The sequence below is a fragment of the Parasteatoda tepidariorum genome, chromosome 11, assembly GCF_982258835.1.
Source record: "Parasteatoda tepidariorum strain Cologne lab strain chromosome 11, Ptep-v5.0, whole genome shotgun sequence".
In the NCBI taxonomy this organism is placed as follows: Eukaryota; Metazoa; Arthropoda; class Arachnida; order Araneae; family Theridiidae; genus Parasteatoda; species Parasteatoda tepidariorum.
In genome coordinates, this window is record NC_141765.1 from 43,739,296 (window position 1) to 43,756,824 (window position 17,529).

General features: G+C 29.1%; 1 protein-coding gene across 3 annotated transcripts in view; it reads left to right on the forward strand.

Moving 5' to 3' along the window:
- Positions 1–11,488, forward strand: part of AP-2alpha (adaptor protein complex 2, subunit alpha) — a 66,871-nt gene extending 55,383 nt beyond the window's left edge. For all 3 annotated transcript variants that reach the window (XM_016075126.3, XM_016075124.3, XM_016075125.4), the window contains exon 25: positions 8,985–11,488. In XM_016075126.3, the coding sequence (XP_015930612.1) occupies positions 8,985–9,062 (78 nt within the window). In that variant the 3' untranslated portion in view covers positions 9,063–11,488. The remainder of the gene's footprint in view (positions 1–8,984) is intronic.
- Positions 11,489–17,529: the final 6,041 nt, after the last annotated feature.

A 17,529-nucleotide genomic window follows, 5' to 3' on the forward strand; every position in this document is an offset into this window, starting at 1 on the left:
ATTTAAAAGGTCGTTCACTAAAAAATATACTGAAAAAAGTAAACATTGGGAAAAAAAGCTCAGACTATTTCTTCCAGCAATCACATGTCTGTTATTTATAAATGTGCACTCAAAAAAACAATAAGATTAGTAAAGAATTAAGCATATGCAAACTAAGCACTTGACTTGAGCAAACTAAGAAAACCTATTTAAATTTCTGTAATCAATATAAATTAGTGAAATGCCTCTATCAAATTTTTATTAAAATTTGTAATTTGGTTCAATATTTTTTTAATCAAATGATTTTAAAAAAATAATGTCTATGATATTGAAATTAAAATGCGACTAAACATTCCTGTCTAAAATAATTATTTGATCCTATGTTTGACATTTCAGATTATCGAGTTGATTTCAATGTTTTTAATACAAATGATAAGAAATTCTTTTGATATGACAAATCTGACTTGCATAAGATTATTTTACTGCATTTGTTAAATTTTAAAAATTAAAAGCCTTTAAATTTATACTTTTCAAAATCTTGCTTCATGACTTTTTTTCATGAAATAACTTAAGGACTAAATATTTTTAAATCCAGTGGTATAAGATTACAATAAAAAGCCTGGAATACTTTATGCAATTTAAGGACGGTCATTCAGATTCAAACTTGGACAATGTAAGTTGTAAATTATTCTTGCCTTCTTATATCAAATGAATAAAAGGGATTAAAAAATGAAAACTCAAAAACAAGTGTCTTAAAGCACTTTCTAGAAATGTTACAAATCCTGCCGAAAGATTCAAGTGTTTGTATGATACCCAATAGCGCAAGATGTTTAATATTTAATTTTCTGAGATGCATGCTTCAAGGAGGGTTTTATTAACTGTTATACATCTTGTTAATGTTTTGCATATAAATTCTAATGCAACATAAGATAATTCCTTCCTCACTCCCTTTATTTGTACATTGTTTTATAAAGGGTTATAACTTTTAAAGCCAGCATAACAGTTTTGAGTAATATAAAAAGAAATCTGTCATTTTAAAATTAAAAGTATTGCTGAAGGTGGACAAGCACTGTGATGCGTTTGTCTCCCAACTGCAGCATCCTTGTCTTTCATTTAAGTGCCAAAAATCAACTGCTTGTTGAGTGGATATTTTTTTTCCTTATTTCTTCTGCAAGCTATAATTTCATACTCTAAGTTTTTAAACATGAAATTTTATTAGAGTGAATAAAAGGTGATATATTTATTTTTAAAAGATAAAAATTATTTCATGGGAGATTAGCCAATTTAAAAATTTAATCAATCTCCTTAAATTATTTAAAATGAATTTAATTAACAATTCAATAATCACAAGAATTTTAAATAGGGGCTTTTCAAAAATTGATTTGTTTTAAAAAAATTTTTGATTTTATTCTAAATATAAAAACACTCTTCAATTGAAAATATTAGATTCTGATTTTAAAAAAATATTAAACAAATTATAATTTTAAATAGAATATTAAACCCTTAGAGTGTCTTAGCAAGAAATGATTCCAATTTTGACTTCTGTTGGTAATAACATTTTAAAACTTCTTAAAAGTGTCATATCTTTGTGAAATTACTAAATGTATGGATAAAAATATTTTTAAATATAGCATACTTTATTAGTTGTAATAAGTCCTTAAAGTTGTGAAATTAATTAGCTGAAAAAAAGTAAACTTTTAGCTTAAAAGCAAGTTACTGAAGTTTTATATTACCGTTTTTCCTTCAAAACTGGTGTGACATATCTATAAGATATATTTCTAATTTTGAAATCACAAAGTTTGCACTGCTTAAGCATAGCATTAGGGCCTTCTTAATTTCGCTTGATTTGTGCTTTTAAGAATTTTCTGAGATTTTTATGAAAAGAAGAAAACTGTATATTTTTTAATTAAAGAGATTTTTAGTAAGCACAATTTGAAGTGTTCACTTATCTAATAACACTTTAGAAAATGCTGTGATCATTTATCATTTAAAAAGTTAAAAGCTATGGAAATTAACTATTCAATAATATCAGATTTGTCAGTGTAGTAGATTGAGAAATCATATACTAATTTACTTTTTTTTAGACTATATTTTTTAAAAAGTCATTGAATTTCTTTATTTTTTTTATTTGATCAAAGATACATTGAAATTACTATTGTAGAATCTTACATCGCTAAGGATTGAATCTTACTTACGAATTGGGGAACATTTTTTAACCTAGTGTTTTTAAATACTTTTCCAGCTTTCTCATTTTGAATTTCATGAATAGGGTGAATAATTTTAAATATGGTTTGAAAACTTACACATAGATTAGTTTAGTTTTTCTTCAGTGATTTTTTTTTTTTGTAAAATATTAAACTTTGGTTTCTGGAACTCCAAAGCAGTTTTTAAAATCTGTGTACTTTAAATTACTAATTTTAAGAGCTTATTGTAAAATTTATATCTTTTAGTAGGATCTTGTATCGAAATGAATTCTGTTTTAACTGATTTTTTAATATTTTGATTTTAAAGACTAATTTTATCATGGTTCCTGAGTATAACTAAAAATGTTCCTAAGTCTTTTTAAATGGTCCTCTTTTTTTTCCTTTATCTTGGCTAAAATCTGTTGGGAGCTCTGTATGTTTAAAAACTCATGTATTAAATTTTTTAAAAAAATATTTTGTATTGATAATTTTTCGTAACCAATTTGGGTTTTTAGCATCACAGGAACTATGCAAATGTTTAAGGAAATAGGACCACTCATGGTTAATTGATATTACAGTTTAGCCCTGTGGCAGAATCACGTCGACATAGTTGCAGAACGTTAGAGTTCTTGCAGAAAGACATTTTCTTTAGGAAGTAAAAAATTTTGATTTTTCTTTTCTACAATAAATTTTTGAATTTTTTTTTCTCTAAAATTATATTTAAACGATTCCTTTTTTTGTGCATCAGAGGGGAAAGAAATGTTCTTGATTTTTCAATTCTTACTTGGGAATAAAGAATAATGAAGTTAAAAATTTGTTTTCTTTTCTATTGAGATTTTCAAAGTATTTCCCCCCCCCCCTCCTGAATTATATAAGGTATAACTAAACTTCATTTTTCCTTTCACGCACATTGGAGGGAAAAGAAATAGTTGTGATTTTTAGATTCTTATTTAAGAATAAAAAAAATATGTAAGTCTGGTTTCAGCTAGAATTTCAGTTAGAAAATATAAAGGAAAAGAAATCGCAAAAATTGAAAATATAGTTCCGTTCTATAAATCATGTTCTTTCATCCATATAATTTTTTTTTCAAGTACACTATATTTTTTACATTTTAATAAAATTTGACGTGAGAGGGGATTTTGTTACTAAGTCAGATTTATAGCAAAATAATATCCTATTTTTTTTAAAATTTAGTTTAAATAAAATCAATCCAATATTTTTTTTAAAAAAATTACGTGCATGAAAATTTTAAATCACTCATTTGAGTTTTCACTTTTTCATTCCTAACTCACATATACAGTGTGACGTCCCATATCCGGACGTCCCTTTCCCGGAAGGGTCGATTTCCCGGACACTTTTTAACAATCAAAATAAACAAACATCTCTCCATCTCCCCCTTTCCTTAAAAAAAAACAAAATAAATAAAAAAAAATTTTAAATTCTTTTGACGCATTTTCTCTTTTTCTAGCTTGCACTGAACCTCTGATTCATGCATCGAACCCATAAATCACCAGAAAGGGGAAGTGAAGATCTACCAAGGCCATTGAGTGACCGTTAGTGACGCTCCTCCCTTGGAATGTAGGAAAAAGAGGGAGATTTGTTTTCAAAAGACCGCAACTGAGTCCCCTCCCCCCTCCTTTCCCATGCAGGTGGCTAGTAAAAGAGGCATTTCCTGGAATCTTTTTACTGAAAGAAGAAATACTGTGGAAAAGGGTAAACGGGGCAAGCGTTTAGGTGGGGGGGGGGAGTCAGAATGGAAAATTTGAATAGGTCTAAAAGGATACACGTCCTTGAGAAACAAAACATTCGTTCTTCCCCATACCATGTAATATTTAGGAGGCGGGGGGAAAAAGGGGGTAACATTCTTTCTTTAGCAGATTCTTTCAGTCATAAAAGAAAAAATAAAGAGAACCCGATCAGCGTGTCCCGCCTTTATGCTTGATTGATAGCCAATGATAGGAGAGAAAACAATAATTTGTTACTTCCCCACCCTCAACTTAAATGATCTCCTCTTTACACTTATTTTCTTTCACAAATAAGGAGGAAATGAATTTTTCTCCTCCATCTACCCACCTTAATGAATGACGGGAATTTCCCTTTCTTGCTTGAATCATTCTAGTTAAAAATGGCGGATTATTATTTTCATATGTCAATTTTTTTTAGTTTTCTATATTTTAAGCAATAATATTTTTTTTCTAATATTTCATGTTTTATTGATTAGATATTCTAATACTAAAACATTATTCCCCTTAAAAATAATGTTTATTTATTTTTTGCTTCTTAGATTTAGATCATTTTAAGCTTTGCTCCAGAATTTTCCCTTCCTGCTTGAATCGTTCTAGTTCAAAATGGCGGATTAATATTTTCGTAAATGTTAAATTTTTTTCGTTTTCCATATTTTCAGCAATAATATTTTTTTTCTAATATTTTATATTTGATTGATTAGACATTTTAATGCTAAAACATTATTCCCCTTAAAAATAGTGTTTATTTATTTTTTGCTTCTTAGATTCAGATCGTTTATTAATTCATTTTAAGCTTTGTTTACCTTGGGGGTGTATTATACGGAAAAATCTATTATACGGACTTCTGGAAGTCCCACCGATTCCGGATACGCGACTTTACACTGTATTCCATTCGTAAATATCTGTAGTGTTTATAATTATTGCTTAGAATTTTGCTTTGTTTTTTCAAAATTCCGATGTCAGTTCAGTTATTATTTAAAATGTTTCCTGAATTTTGTAAATATACAGATATTATTAATGCACATTAAATTTCAATCTCACATTCAAGAAATCATTCTTTGTCACGCTAGTTTTGCACCAATATTCTCATTAATTTATGCAGTATTTCAATCACTTTTTGGAAAGTTATTGCTACGAATTTCCCCATTTTTAAAAAAAATTAATATGGATTTTTTTTATACAATTTAATTGTACGCGAAACTGAAATCAATTATTTACTTTTAATATGAGGATTTCATAGTTTTTAAACTTTTTATTGCTAGTGCTACTGAATTCCACTGAGTTTTTAAAATTCTGGTTATTTCTCTGTCAATATTATTTCTACACATGAAATTTAAATTGGCATTTAAATGACTTTATACCAATACTGTGGCAAATCAATGTATTGTTTCGATTGCACTTTCGACAGTTATTGATATTGATTTTCACATGGTTTTTTAAATATCCAGATTTAATTCTGACATTGTAATAAATTTGAACCACACATATGAATATTTTATTTTTAAAGCAATGGTTCGCTCTTTTCTTTGAGAGAGGGCACTTATTTCCAACCAATTTTTGAAATCTCATTTTTTTAATACAATATTATGTGTTACAATGACTGAATCTTTGAATAAAAAGGAAACCATTTTAAAAAACTTTTATTCCGCCGTTTATCTTTTTTTTTTCTATAGTTACTGCTGCGGATTTCACAATTTTTTTTTTTTTTAATATGATATACAAAAGGTGAAAAGGGAAACAGGGTGCGTAGCGTTTGTAAAAAGTACTTAAAGGTGCTTTTTTGGGGATTTCGTTTTTAAAAGCTTTTAAAGGTGCATTTTTCAGCTGGTGTTTTTAAAAAGTGCTTTTTTTCCCGAATAATTTTTTGTTCCCTTCAGTGATATCTGGTGGATCCCATGCATTTCACAAAAAATGGGGTGTTTGCTACGTAATCATTAACGCGGCCTTCATGTCGTACACACGTTATGACTTGCGCATGCGCGCAGACTTGAAACCGAAACCCGAGTGCTCTAATCCGGATAGAGAATATCAGATCCTTATGAAATGTTTTTCTTTTTAATTTATTTTAATTTTATTATTGTTTATTTTATTTTACTTCTAACACTTTTTTGACGTAGGGGGTACGGGTACTTTTGTTCTGAGTTCAGGGTCAAGTTGAATTCACTCGATGATGTGGGAAAGTACTGATTGTTTCGATTTACGTCTGTTTCTTGTTGGGTTTTTTTTAACGCTAAAACTGTTAATAAAAAGTTTTTGTTTTTCAATGATATCACTGATTGAATATGAATTTTTTGAGTGCTTGAAAATTTTTGTAAAGTGCTTGAAAAGTTTTTAAAAAGTGCTTATTTTTGATTCAAAGATTTGGTTACGCACCCTGGGAAATAATTAGTGAGTTTTCCCCTTACAAAATGCGAGAATATCTGCCATAATATAAGAATAAAAAAATATTACATATTCAATTAAAAAAAATTATTTTATTTGATCCGGAATGTTTTTTTTTATGACTCTTCTGTTACTTTAAATTAGTAACATGTATATTTATTATTAAAAGTACCTTGCGGAAAGATATTAGTACTAGAGAGGTATGTCCTTGAAGAGCCGAAAAAATTCTGCCACAGGGCTCATTACCACGTATTGCTGGAATGTTGATGTTGTTAGTATACTGTTTTATCTGTAGATCGGAACTTGGGAATCGTTCACAAATTTTTTCCTGTGAGTTTAGAATATTCAACGACAGAACTTCATCATTTCTTAATTTTCATCTCCTTTTTTATTTAGAGATAAAATTTAATTCTAATTTCTTCAAGTTTGTCCTGAGAAACTTTCAGGGGTGATGGTATTCTCGGTGTGCACTGGAATTCCGTGTTTTTGGTATCCTTCCTCCCGGCTCTTATAACTTTGTTATTTTGCAAGTTGCCTGGTCTTAACTTTCGTCAATCAAAACCTTATGATCTGACGAAATTTTGAGACTTTTGCTAAATAATGTTAAAGAGCCGTTTACATACATGTGGTTCTTTAGCCAATTTGATTTGGCGGATTTTCACCACTTTGAATGCTTTGAACTTGCTGGAATATGCTAATATCACGATTTTAATATCAAACATCAATTTTCGTATTTATCTAATTTAAAAGATACGCATTGCGATTTGTATTTCACGATTTAAAAATCTTTGTGTGCCAAAAAATAAAAACTGGCCACCCTGAATTACTTTGGATCCAATGTTCCTTCATGTTTTTCTCATTCTTAATGGTTTAAAAAGGTGACCTCAAATATGTTAGTGCAGATATTATTTTAAGTTAAGAAATTATAGACATGCAAATTTAAACACATTTGATTAATCGCTTTGTTTTGTTCATTTTGTGACCACTCCATTATAGGAAATCTTAAAGAATATCATTTCAAGTCATTAACTGTTATAAAATTTTTTAAAAGCTTTTTTTTTTAAGACATGATTGTCTTGATTTTAAAATTATCTGTTTTTGTAATTTTTCGTTAATTTTAATTATTTACATAAATATTATGAAAGTAGCTTAAGAAATTATATTGCAACATATAGCTCTGTGGAACACCATTTGGGAATCTGTGTATTAGGAGATACTGCATAGACAAACTTTTTCACAGAAAAATAAACATACGTACAGAGAGTAGACAAAATAATACTTTTTAATTTTCAAGATTGGACTTTTTCATTTCACAAATCTGTCTTTTTTCATTAGTTGCCAAATACGATTAACTACAAAATTAAGAAAAATTTGTTTTTAATTTTTTCCTTTCATGCAAATTGAAAAAGAACTTGTACCCATATTTTGAGCAATTTTAAACTAATTGCTTTAAATTTTTAAGCGAATATTTTTATTATTAATTAAAAATTACCTACTCCAAAAATTAAGTTTTTCTTTAAAAAATTTTTTATATTTCCATAAATATTTAAGCTAGATTTATAAATTTTGTTCAATTATTGCATGTAATTACCAAAATAACTGTCACGAGTTGCAAATCTTTTGCTAAATTTTTTGGCATAGGATGTTCAAAAACACTATTGTACGTTTATAATTTGTTGTCGGTCTCTCAAACCTCTAAAAGCTTTAAACTTCATTGAGAAGTATGAGCAATTGCATTATATAAAAATACCACTGAAGTTACAAAATGATTCTCTAATTATTTATTGAGAAATATGAAAAAATATATTAGTACAGAAGTGTTTCCATTATTTTGTCCAACCCCTATATGTTAACACAGTGAGGAGAAAATCAGGACATTTTAGTCTTTTTAAAAGAAAATTTAACAATGTTTCACCAACTAAATTTTTTTAAACAAAAATGTTAAAAATAATCGAAAAGATTCTAAGAAATATTTATTTTTAATGATAAAAAGAAAAATAACTTTTGTTTTAAAAAAGCTGTAAATTTTGCAAGATTTTTCAACATAGATGAAAATTATTTAAATCAATAATTCTCAATTTTTGATCATCAGTAATAATTTTTCTGAGCTCAGATGTTGAAGTAATTTTTCAATGATAAAAGTTATTAATAATCTTTAGAAATCAACAACATAAGAGAAAAGTAAAGAGCAAATCATTCGCTAAAAAGCGTATTTTTTATTCTCATGGATTCTTCAAAACAAGTTAAGTCAATGGCATAAATTTATATTGACAACAGAGGTAATTGCTGACTTGAAAATTATTATAAGGAGCTATGGTTTCCTTTCAAAAAAATTTCTTAAATATATTCTAGATATTTCGAGGTATTTTATTGTATTTTGTAGTCTGTTCCTCAAATCTCTAAAAGCTTTAAACTTCATTGATATGTATGACAAATTGCATGATCTAAACAGTCCTAAAGTTATAAAATAAATCGTCAAATTTTTATGGAGAAATATGAAAAAATTTATTAGTATAGAAATGTTTCCATTATTTCCCCCACCTTGTAGTTACTACTTCATTATCTAATTTTATTATTTGGTATTTTTCTACATCAAAATTTTCAAATTCTTTTTCCTAGCCTCTCTTTAAAATTTAAAAAATCATGCATAGTTTTTACTATTGCACAGACCTTGTTATTTTTTCTTTCTTTTCAGATGTATCGCCTGACTGTAAGAACTAGTAAAGATTCAGTTTCAAAAGAACTATGCGAGTTACTGCAGGACCAGTTTTGACCTTGTTTTTGAAATGTCTCATTATATATAAATACATATTATAAATCGGTGCATTGGACTGTTGCACTTTTGTCAATTAAAATTGTGCTGTCTGGACTTGAAAATCCGTAGAATTATTTATAATACCAGATGTGAAAATACTTTAAGCTGAATGTTTCTGATCAGGTTTTCAACTTACAGTATTTTGTTCCTGACCTGGAGTGTAACTTTAATGTAGGTCACAGTTCATTTTGATGGAAAATGAATAAAATTTGTATTGACAGAGATGCCAAAGTTTACTATTTCTATGTACATGCCTTGAAGGACTTGTTTTGAATTATGTTTTTAATTGATCATCAGTGTTACTATTTTTCCCCATGATCATTCCAAATTCCAATCGTTAAATATTTTGTGGTTAATCATGAATCAAGGAGAACTTATTCTTCTGTTTTTAAAATTCATGTGTGTTTTGTAACATTCCGTGCATTCTTTAATTTAAAAACTACTCATTCCATTTGTTATTTTTCTTGTTATGTAAAGAAAGAAAAATTTACTGCAAATAAATTACACTGAAATAGTATTGAATTTATCATTAAATGTTTATTGTACATTTTTATTTATTGAAATAAAATTAAATGCAAATGCTGTATACTTTATTGAAAGAAAAATGTGAATTAAGATAAGAAATTGCATTCAAATCGTCATATCATTGGGTGTTTGCTGTATATTTTATGTATTGAACCCTTAGAAGTTTTTCTTATTTTTTTCTTTAAAATTTTGATTTCCTCAATTTTAACATCTAAAATTCACGAGAGATTATGCTTCTTATTTCTTTCAAAGCTGTGTGATATTTATAAATGTTTGTATAGCTGATACATAAAGTTTTTGGCATCTCTGTTCTTTAGATTTATAGTTAGCTTGTAGTATACTTCTATGTGAAAGATGTCATTGAGAAATTATTTGTAGCTGTTATATCCATTTGGGTGTTATGAGCTATGAAGCAGTAGTGGTGCACAACCCGAACTCTGCCGTTTTTCTTACTAGCGGCAGTTAAAGTATACCAAGTGTTTCCCCAGCAAAATGTTTGTCAAAATAACTTAATTTTGAATATCATGTATGGTTTTATTTAGAAACCTTAATTCAAATTTTAATGCAATACTTATTGTATGTATTTTGTATGTTATTTGAAAAAGATTTTAAAATCTATGAACTAACTATGAGTATTTTATTATTTGAAAGTTTGTTGATTATTTGTATATTGAGGTTATGTTATTTGTTTAATTCCCAGTTCTTCAAAACATTTTTGCATTTGTTACGTTCTACTTTTCAAGTACAATTTGGCTTCATATCATTTTCTTTTTAGCATATAGCCTATATTAATTTTTTACTGAAGAACTCACCACTGGAACTTTTATATATCTGACTTTTAGTTCATTACTGTTTTTTTCTTTTCTGCTGCCATGAAAGAGAATGTAAAATTAAGGGGGAAACTTGCAAGATACGCCTGATTTTACACTATCATCTTTATATTAGCATTTCAACTTTCTTCCAAACACTAACTTTCTTTTACTGAGCATGGTGTTAATTTTTTTTTACCAGATGAGTTAAATGTAGTTTTATTATATTTACGAACCCATTTTCATAAATGTTGGATTGTTTCCAAGTAATATGGTACAGTTTCATCTTGTGACAAGGAAAACTATATTCTTTTATATTTAACTTGTGCCAAGTATTTAAAAGTGTTGCTGAAAGCTAAAATTGCGATCATTTGTTTGATCTCTAAGTCATTGTTTTCCTATTTCACATAGTCTAAGAGTAAAACTAATCTTCTGTATTAATGTATTACTGTGCAAATTTTAAGACTGCTGTCATGTTTTCTGTGTTATATCTGTTTTGTGTCTATTCATCAGTATATCATCTTATTGTACCATACAGTGGTGAGCTATTAAAAGAAAAAAAAAAGGCTAAAGAGCTTCACAATAATACATGTTGCTTAATATGTTTCAATATTATAAAGTTTAGAGTTCTAAAGAGTTAAAAATTAAAATCATAAATCCAGAGTGTGAATTTTCTCTGAAAAGTTTTACTTTTCTAATATAGAAGTTTTATACAGATTTAAAATTAAATTTAGTAGTTTGCTGAAGAATTGCTCAGTTCTTTTTGTTATCTGTCTTTCAATGAAGTAATTTTATAATGAATTGAATTTTAGTATTTTCTGTTTATGTACTGTAATCTGTTTCTATGTCCAAGATTTTATTTATTATATTTGAACTGTAATTCTGGTGATTAAAGTATGTGCCTCCAAATTGCAAATCACACAATTTATAATTGTCTACCTTTTTTAGTAGAAATATGCTGTAATTTATCATTTTTGATTATTTTTCATTAAATATAAGATCTGGAATCTTTGCAGTAGTTTGTCAATAAAATGCCGATTTTGTTTTAAAGTATTGTTTCTTAATTGAACAATGTATTACTTTATTTTTAAAATAAACATTGTTCAAACAACCTTCAATTATAATAATGCACATTGAAGTAATCATATAATACACATAAAGGACCTACTTGAAACTAGCTTTTTTTTTTTTTTTTTTTTTTTTTATTGGCAAGAAAAAAAAGTGATCAGGTGAATTTTTTGCATTCAGCAGAATATTTAGTTACACACTTTTACAAACATACTTTTTTTTGAATACATACTTTTTCCTTATCTCGCAATTTTAGATTTTATTCATTTTTAATATTTTTGCTTTCCATCCTTAAGTTTTGACTATTAAAATGTCTGCTTCTTTTATAACTTATTTTTTTTAGAATACCTGGGTAATGACAATTTTAATGTTAAGATTATTTAGGGCTAGATTATAATATATGAAAACTGTATTATTATTTTTCTAAATTAAGTCCTTAAGTTTTTTTACCAATCATTTAATGCATTTAAATTATGTAATTCTGTAATAATGAACTTAGTAATGGCACACAGACTATAATTAGAACACATGTAAATGAAAGATTTTTATTTAAAGTAACCAGACTTAATTTCTTTGCAAGAGCATGTGCTCCTGTTCTTATCAGTTTGATGACAGAGCCATTTAGAAGAGATATTGATGTGTATATAAGGTACGTTGTAAAATGTTAACCTCACTGAATTATTTCTCTAAATGATCTGAAATGAGGTGATCAAATAAAAACCAATGATCGCGAACTGATTGTATACAATCAGTCCGCCATATTCAACCGTTAAACAAAATCTCAATCGTTTCATCATCACTGCAAATAAGATTTATAGCGATATTATTACCAACGGGAATTCCAGGTGAAATTGGAGTGCTCTAGTTAGTAAATTGTCAGTTTACTAGCTAGAGCAATCAAATACGACTGGAGCACTGTGCGTTTGGGCAGTACAAAGTTTATAGACTCCTACAAGCAGAACTTATCGCGATATTTTCTACAATCTAAATATCGGCTTCTTAGTACGTTTACTAAATATCGAGTATAAATGCTTTTAATTTCTACTGGAGCTGTGTCTGTTGTCAGAATTTCGACTACATTCTGATTAGCTACGAAACCAGCTGGGAATTTCAATGTTGAATGAAGTTGAATAAAAAAAAAAAATTTTGATCATGAATTGAAGTTTTCTTCAGTTCAAATGCAAATAATGTTAGATTTGAATCTATGCTGTTTTTGTTTTTTTTTTAATTTAAGGCATGCAATACCACAATCTTTTACAATTATCATTTTTAAAAAATTAAATCTCTAATTTAAATTTCGGATACCAATGTTTAAAATTCTGTAGCCTACAGACCAGTATTGTCAAAAATGGTGCAACTTACAAACCAATAATATGCGAAATTGCGTGAGCAATAGGTCAGCTGTGTCAATAATCTAACTTACAGTTTCGAGAATTTAATTAGCTGTATTAATTTAACATCTTCAAGACCGAGATTACATATATGTGATCTCGCTATTCTTCCTTCACGACCCACAGTACCCTTGTGAAGCGAGGCTTTCGGACTGTAGCTGCCCAAAGTCACACGAACGTAACATCAATCCATCCGGTACTCGTCTTGATACGTATCTCACTCTTAATTACGCATGAACTCGGAATGAGCAGGCCTGGAGAAGTAGTTCTAGTAGGTGAAGTGCTCTCCTTCGACCAGTTTTAATGGGATTAAAAAAGAGCTTTTAAGGCGCAGTTAAAAGTGATCTCCCCCTTTGAGAAGTCCACAATTATAATTAAAATATATCCTTCGTGATAATTTTGGTTCACACATATAACCAAAGAGAGAATGCATATGTTACAGTGAATGACCGAAATCAAAGAATGTCAACTTTCACGTAGTCGCTTAGGTGAATGTCAGAAACATTTGTTATATGCGATTTGATATTAATTTATTAGATATTTTAATATCTGCTGAGGATAGATTAGAAGAAACGTCAGTGTTCGGAGTACCGGTTAAATGCATACCGGGCAGTGACACTGAACCTTAAAAAAAAACATTGATGTAGGGCATACCTGGCACTTGAATAGACCTAGTATATATTTCGAAAATTTACTAAAGCGACTATGTGATTGTCAACAACCACCAATATCGGTCATTCGCAATAACATAATATATAAATTTTTTGCATTACAAAATGTTGACCTCACCTCGATTTTTTTTTGTTTTATTTAATTTTACGTATTGTTAAGAAATGCAATTTATTTACTATATTCTATTGTCAAAGGTACATAAAATAGTTTCGATGTAATACATTTTATAATAATTAGAAACACATACTTTTCACGTGTTGCAAAAAGATGACCTCGGCTCAGTTAATATCCAACAAATGCTCCTTTGTTAACTCCAATTGCAAATACGCAACGAGGCATTCCATCTAAAAGCTGCTGTAACATCGGAGATTCAATGGCTTCCCATGCAGAAATAATGTCAACTTTCAAATCCCGTGTGTTATTATATTGTTTGCATAAGCAACCCTGGCGAGAATTCTCCTTGGGGTTCAGGTCCATCGAAACAACATGCCAATCCATAGTGTTCCCCTCATTAGTGAGAAACCAAGTTGATTTAGCGGCGTGAATTGAGGCAGTATCTTGTTGGTAAATCCAAAATGATCCCCCAAATGCTTCTTCAATGGGTAACAAATACGTTTCCAGCATGTCTTGGTAATCGGTGGCATTCATACGCCCTGATGGAAAGAAGGCAAGGTTTACTTTACCATTGTACCCAAATGCTCCAAACACTATTAAGGACCCACCACCTTGATGTCTTTTTGAGAAAATTTGTTCCTCCTTACATAGGTCATGCCAGTACTAACTGTAATTGAACACTAATATTCTTCGCTTGTTACCTCAGTTCTAATGTTCTTTTCTCCAAGCTAACTGAACAGCTCTGTGAGTTTCTGTCATCCGAAGTTGAAGTTTTCTTATTTTGTACTTTATGTTTCCACATCTTTTAACAATTCTGAACAAGTTTACATGTGCACATTAATGTCAGAGTTACGTGAGAGCTATCTCAAACTAGCTTCGTCACTGCTAAGCATCCAGATAATGCTTCTTTCTTGTCAGGAGGTCAGCAACCTTGGTCTACCTGACGATTTTTTGGTGTCATAGTGATTTTCAAGTTTCAAAAAATTATTTGCCACATGTCATTCGATCTTCTTTACTATCGCTCGAGATTAGAAAAGCCGGCATTTTTGTAAGCCTTTATTTGATTTTTTTTCATGCTCAGTAAGAATTTTTTCCGAACCCATCCTATTAAATACTTTTTCTTAGTCTAAATTCAAACGTTTAACCACTCCGAATTTCCTAAGAGTAATTTAAAGTCATTCATAACATATTTTCAGCAAAAGAGTTAGCCTGCAAGTGCACAGATTTCTGGCACAATGTCAGATTTTCTAAGTGAGGTAATTTATGACTGAGTAAGGATTCTTATTTTGCAACACCTAAAAGTCAAATTTTGGTTTGTTTAGCCATCCAATCACATTTATTTGTTAGCAATTCAGCGTAACATATAATTTGTAATATATGTTACACGTTATTTGTAATATATGGGATGAAACGATTGAAATTTTTATTATCCAACACAGAGCTGAGATCTGAGCATTCTAGTAAACCAGAAAATTTAAATGGTCATAAATTTTTTGTCATAATTGTGCTAGCTAAAAATTCTCTTTAGTGATAGGACGACTGTAAATTCTCGTACGGATTAAAAAAAAAAAAAAAAAAAAAAACTTGTATTGTCATTCAACATAGATTCTACGTTAAATTTAAAAAACTCTAGCTAGTTGGAATTTTGATTGTCATTAGACGATTGAATTTCGATTGGAATTTTGATTGTCTTTGACAATAATATCACAAATTCTGCTTTTATTGGTCAGGAAGCGATTGAAACTTGCATTGCCATCAGTCATTATGGTGCATTAGAGAAAACAGTGCTTTAACAGGTCGGGAAGTGAAATTGCATTAGCACACACGAAAAGCAAGTTTATAAAAGCGGAGTAAAAATGTTTAACTCACATTTGCGTTACATGATGAGAAAAACCACGAAAACCTCCCACGATTAGCCTGACGGCAAGGGGACTCTAATCCATGATTCGTCTTCCACTGAGAATATCTTACGTCAGCACTGTAGTCGGTGCGACCCGAGTGCGGAATTCGAATATCAGCCATTACTGGGATCGAACCTGGGTCACCTCGTTGGGATGCGAGCTCTCTATTCTACGAGCCACCACGTTTCGGTATAATGAGGTATTGGCGGTGGTCTAGAAAGCATTCTTGAGGATTATCCGAAAACATCCCATCACGATTTTGATCCTTTGCAGTGGAGATTGCTCTCACGATTTATCAAGAACTCGCGAAATCAAGAACTTTGCGGTAGAACAGTTTAACGAGAACCAATACCGAGCACCATCGGTCCCAACTCTGGCAAATCAAGTGGTCACCCACCCGCTCACTGATCACAGCCCATGATGCTTAACTTCGGTGTTTTACAGGAAATCGTGTTTTTACGACCAGTCCACTGAGGGTCTATTTTTATTTTAAAAAATTTTTTTGTAGATACATTGACTCAGTTAATATCACGAATGTCCGCATTTAGCTCTTTTGGTTAGGAAAAATAATTGTATAAAGTTCTTAGACTATAATTTATGTTTATTTCTGACACTAGGCAAAATTAGAAATTTACTATAAAACTTTTATTGTGAATTAAATTTAAATTTAATTATAGCAAGAGCTTAAAATTTGAATCTTTGTTATGCTCCCACTTTTTAAAATATGCTTCAGTAGAAATTTTGCCCTTAATACTTCTAGATAATTGTTGCTTCTGTTTCCGAGTATTTCAATTCCGTAAAAGTTTCTGAAATTTTAACGTTTTATACATTTATCTGTTTATTTTTTTTATCTATTTATTAATTTTTTACATTTTTACTTGGGGCTATTGTAGTACTTGAAATGCATGGTTGGCTTGCTCAGTTAACATGTTTCTCCAATGACATAAAATTTACCATTTTGTAAGAATCCCTTGTTCCTTAGAAAAAATCCATTTGAGAACTTGTAAATTTTACACTGCTTGTACATTGAGCGAAAACAGATATCTCCCAGTGTAAATATTGTTCTAATGATCGGATTTTCTTAAAATAAATCCCAATCTTAATCAAAGGGTTGATCTCAAATTTGTTAATTAATTAGTGGTAACTATTAATTAAAATATGGAAACAAACACAAAAATGGTTCTTTTCCGCATTTGGCGATTTTTGACTGTCAAACTATGAAAGGAAGCCACGATCTGGTTAATAATAGTTCCAATAGTTTAATCAGGAGAGCGATCGAAAGATTAGATCTCATTAATATTAATTTCCCTTTTTGCGTATTTCGCATGCCTCTCGAACATTTTAAGCTAGTCGAAAAATATTTTGCACACAATTATAAAATTCGTTTGTCAATATATAATTCAATTTAAATATAAATGCATAATTTTTAATAATTATTTATTGATTTTTATTATCTATATTTAATAACGGTCGAAAATATTTGGATTTATGAGGTATTACAAATTTATACATCATTTCAAATAGCATTATTTTGAATGTCGAAATCCGAAGTTTTAAAGATACTGGATGAATTGTTTTCCAAAAATAAAAGTGTAAAAATACGTTGTTTTTTTTTTTGTTATGTGAAATTACATAGTTTAAAATGATGCAAAAATTTGTTTCAATTCTTTTCACCATTATGAAATCGAATAATAAATAATCATTAAAAATTATAATTATTAGAAAATTATAATTATTATAATAAATTTATGTTAAACTAACAGCATAATATCAATGCATAAATATCAATAATGCAATGCATAAATATAGCTAATGCATAAATATCAATTTTTTTTCCCGATCAATAATATGGTTACCTGTTTTTAACTAAAATCTTTAAGGAATTTTAATAATACAATGCAATGAAACCAAATTGTCCTATATTGATTTTTTAAAAGAAAAAAAC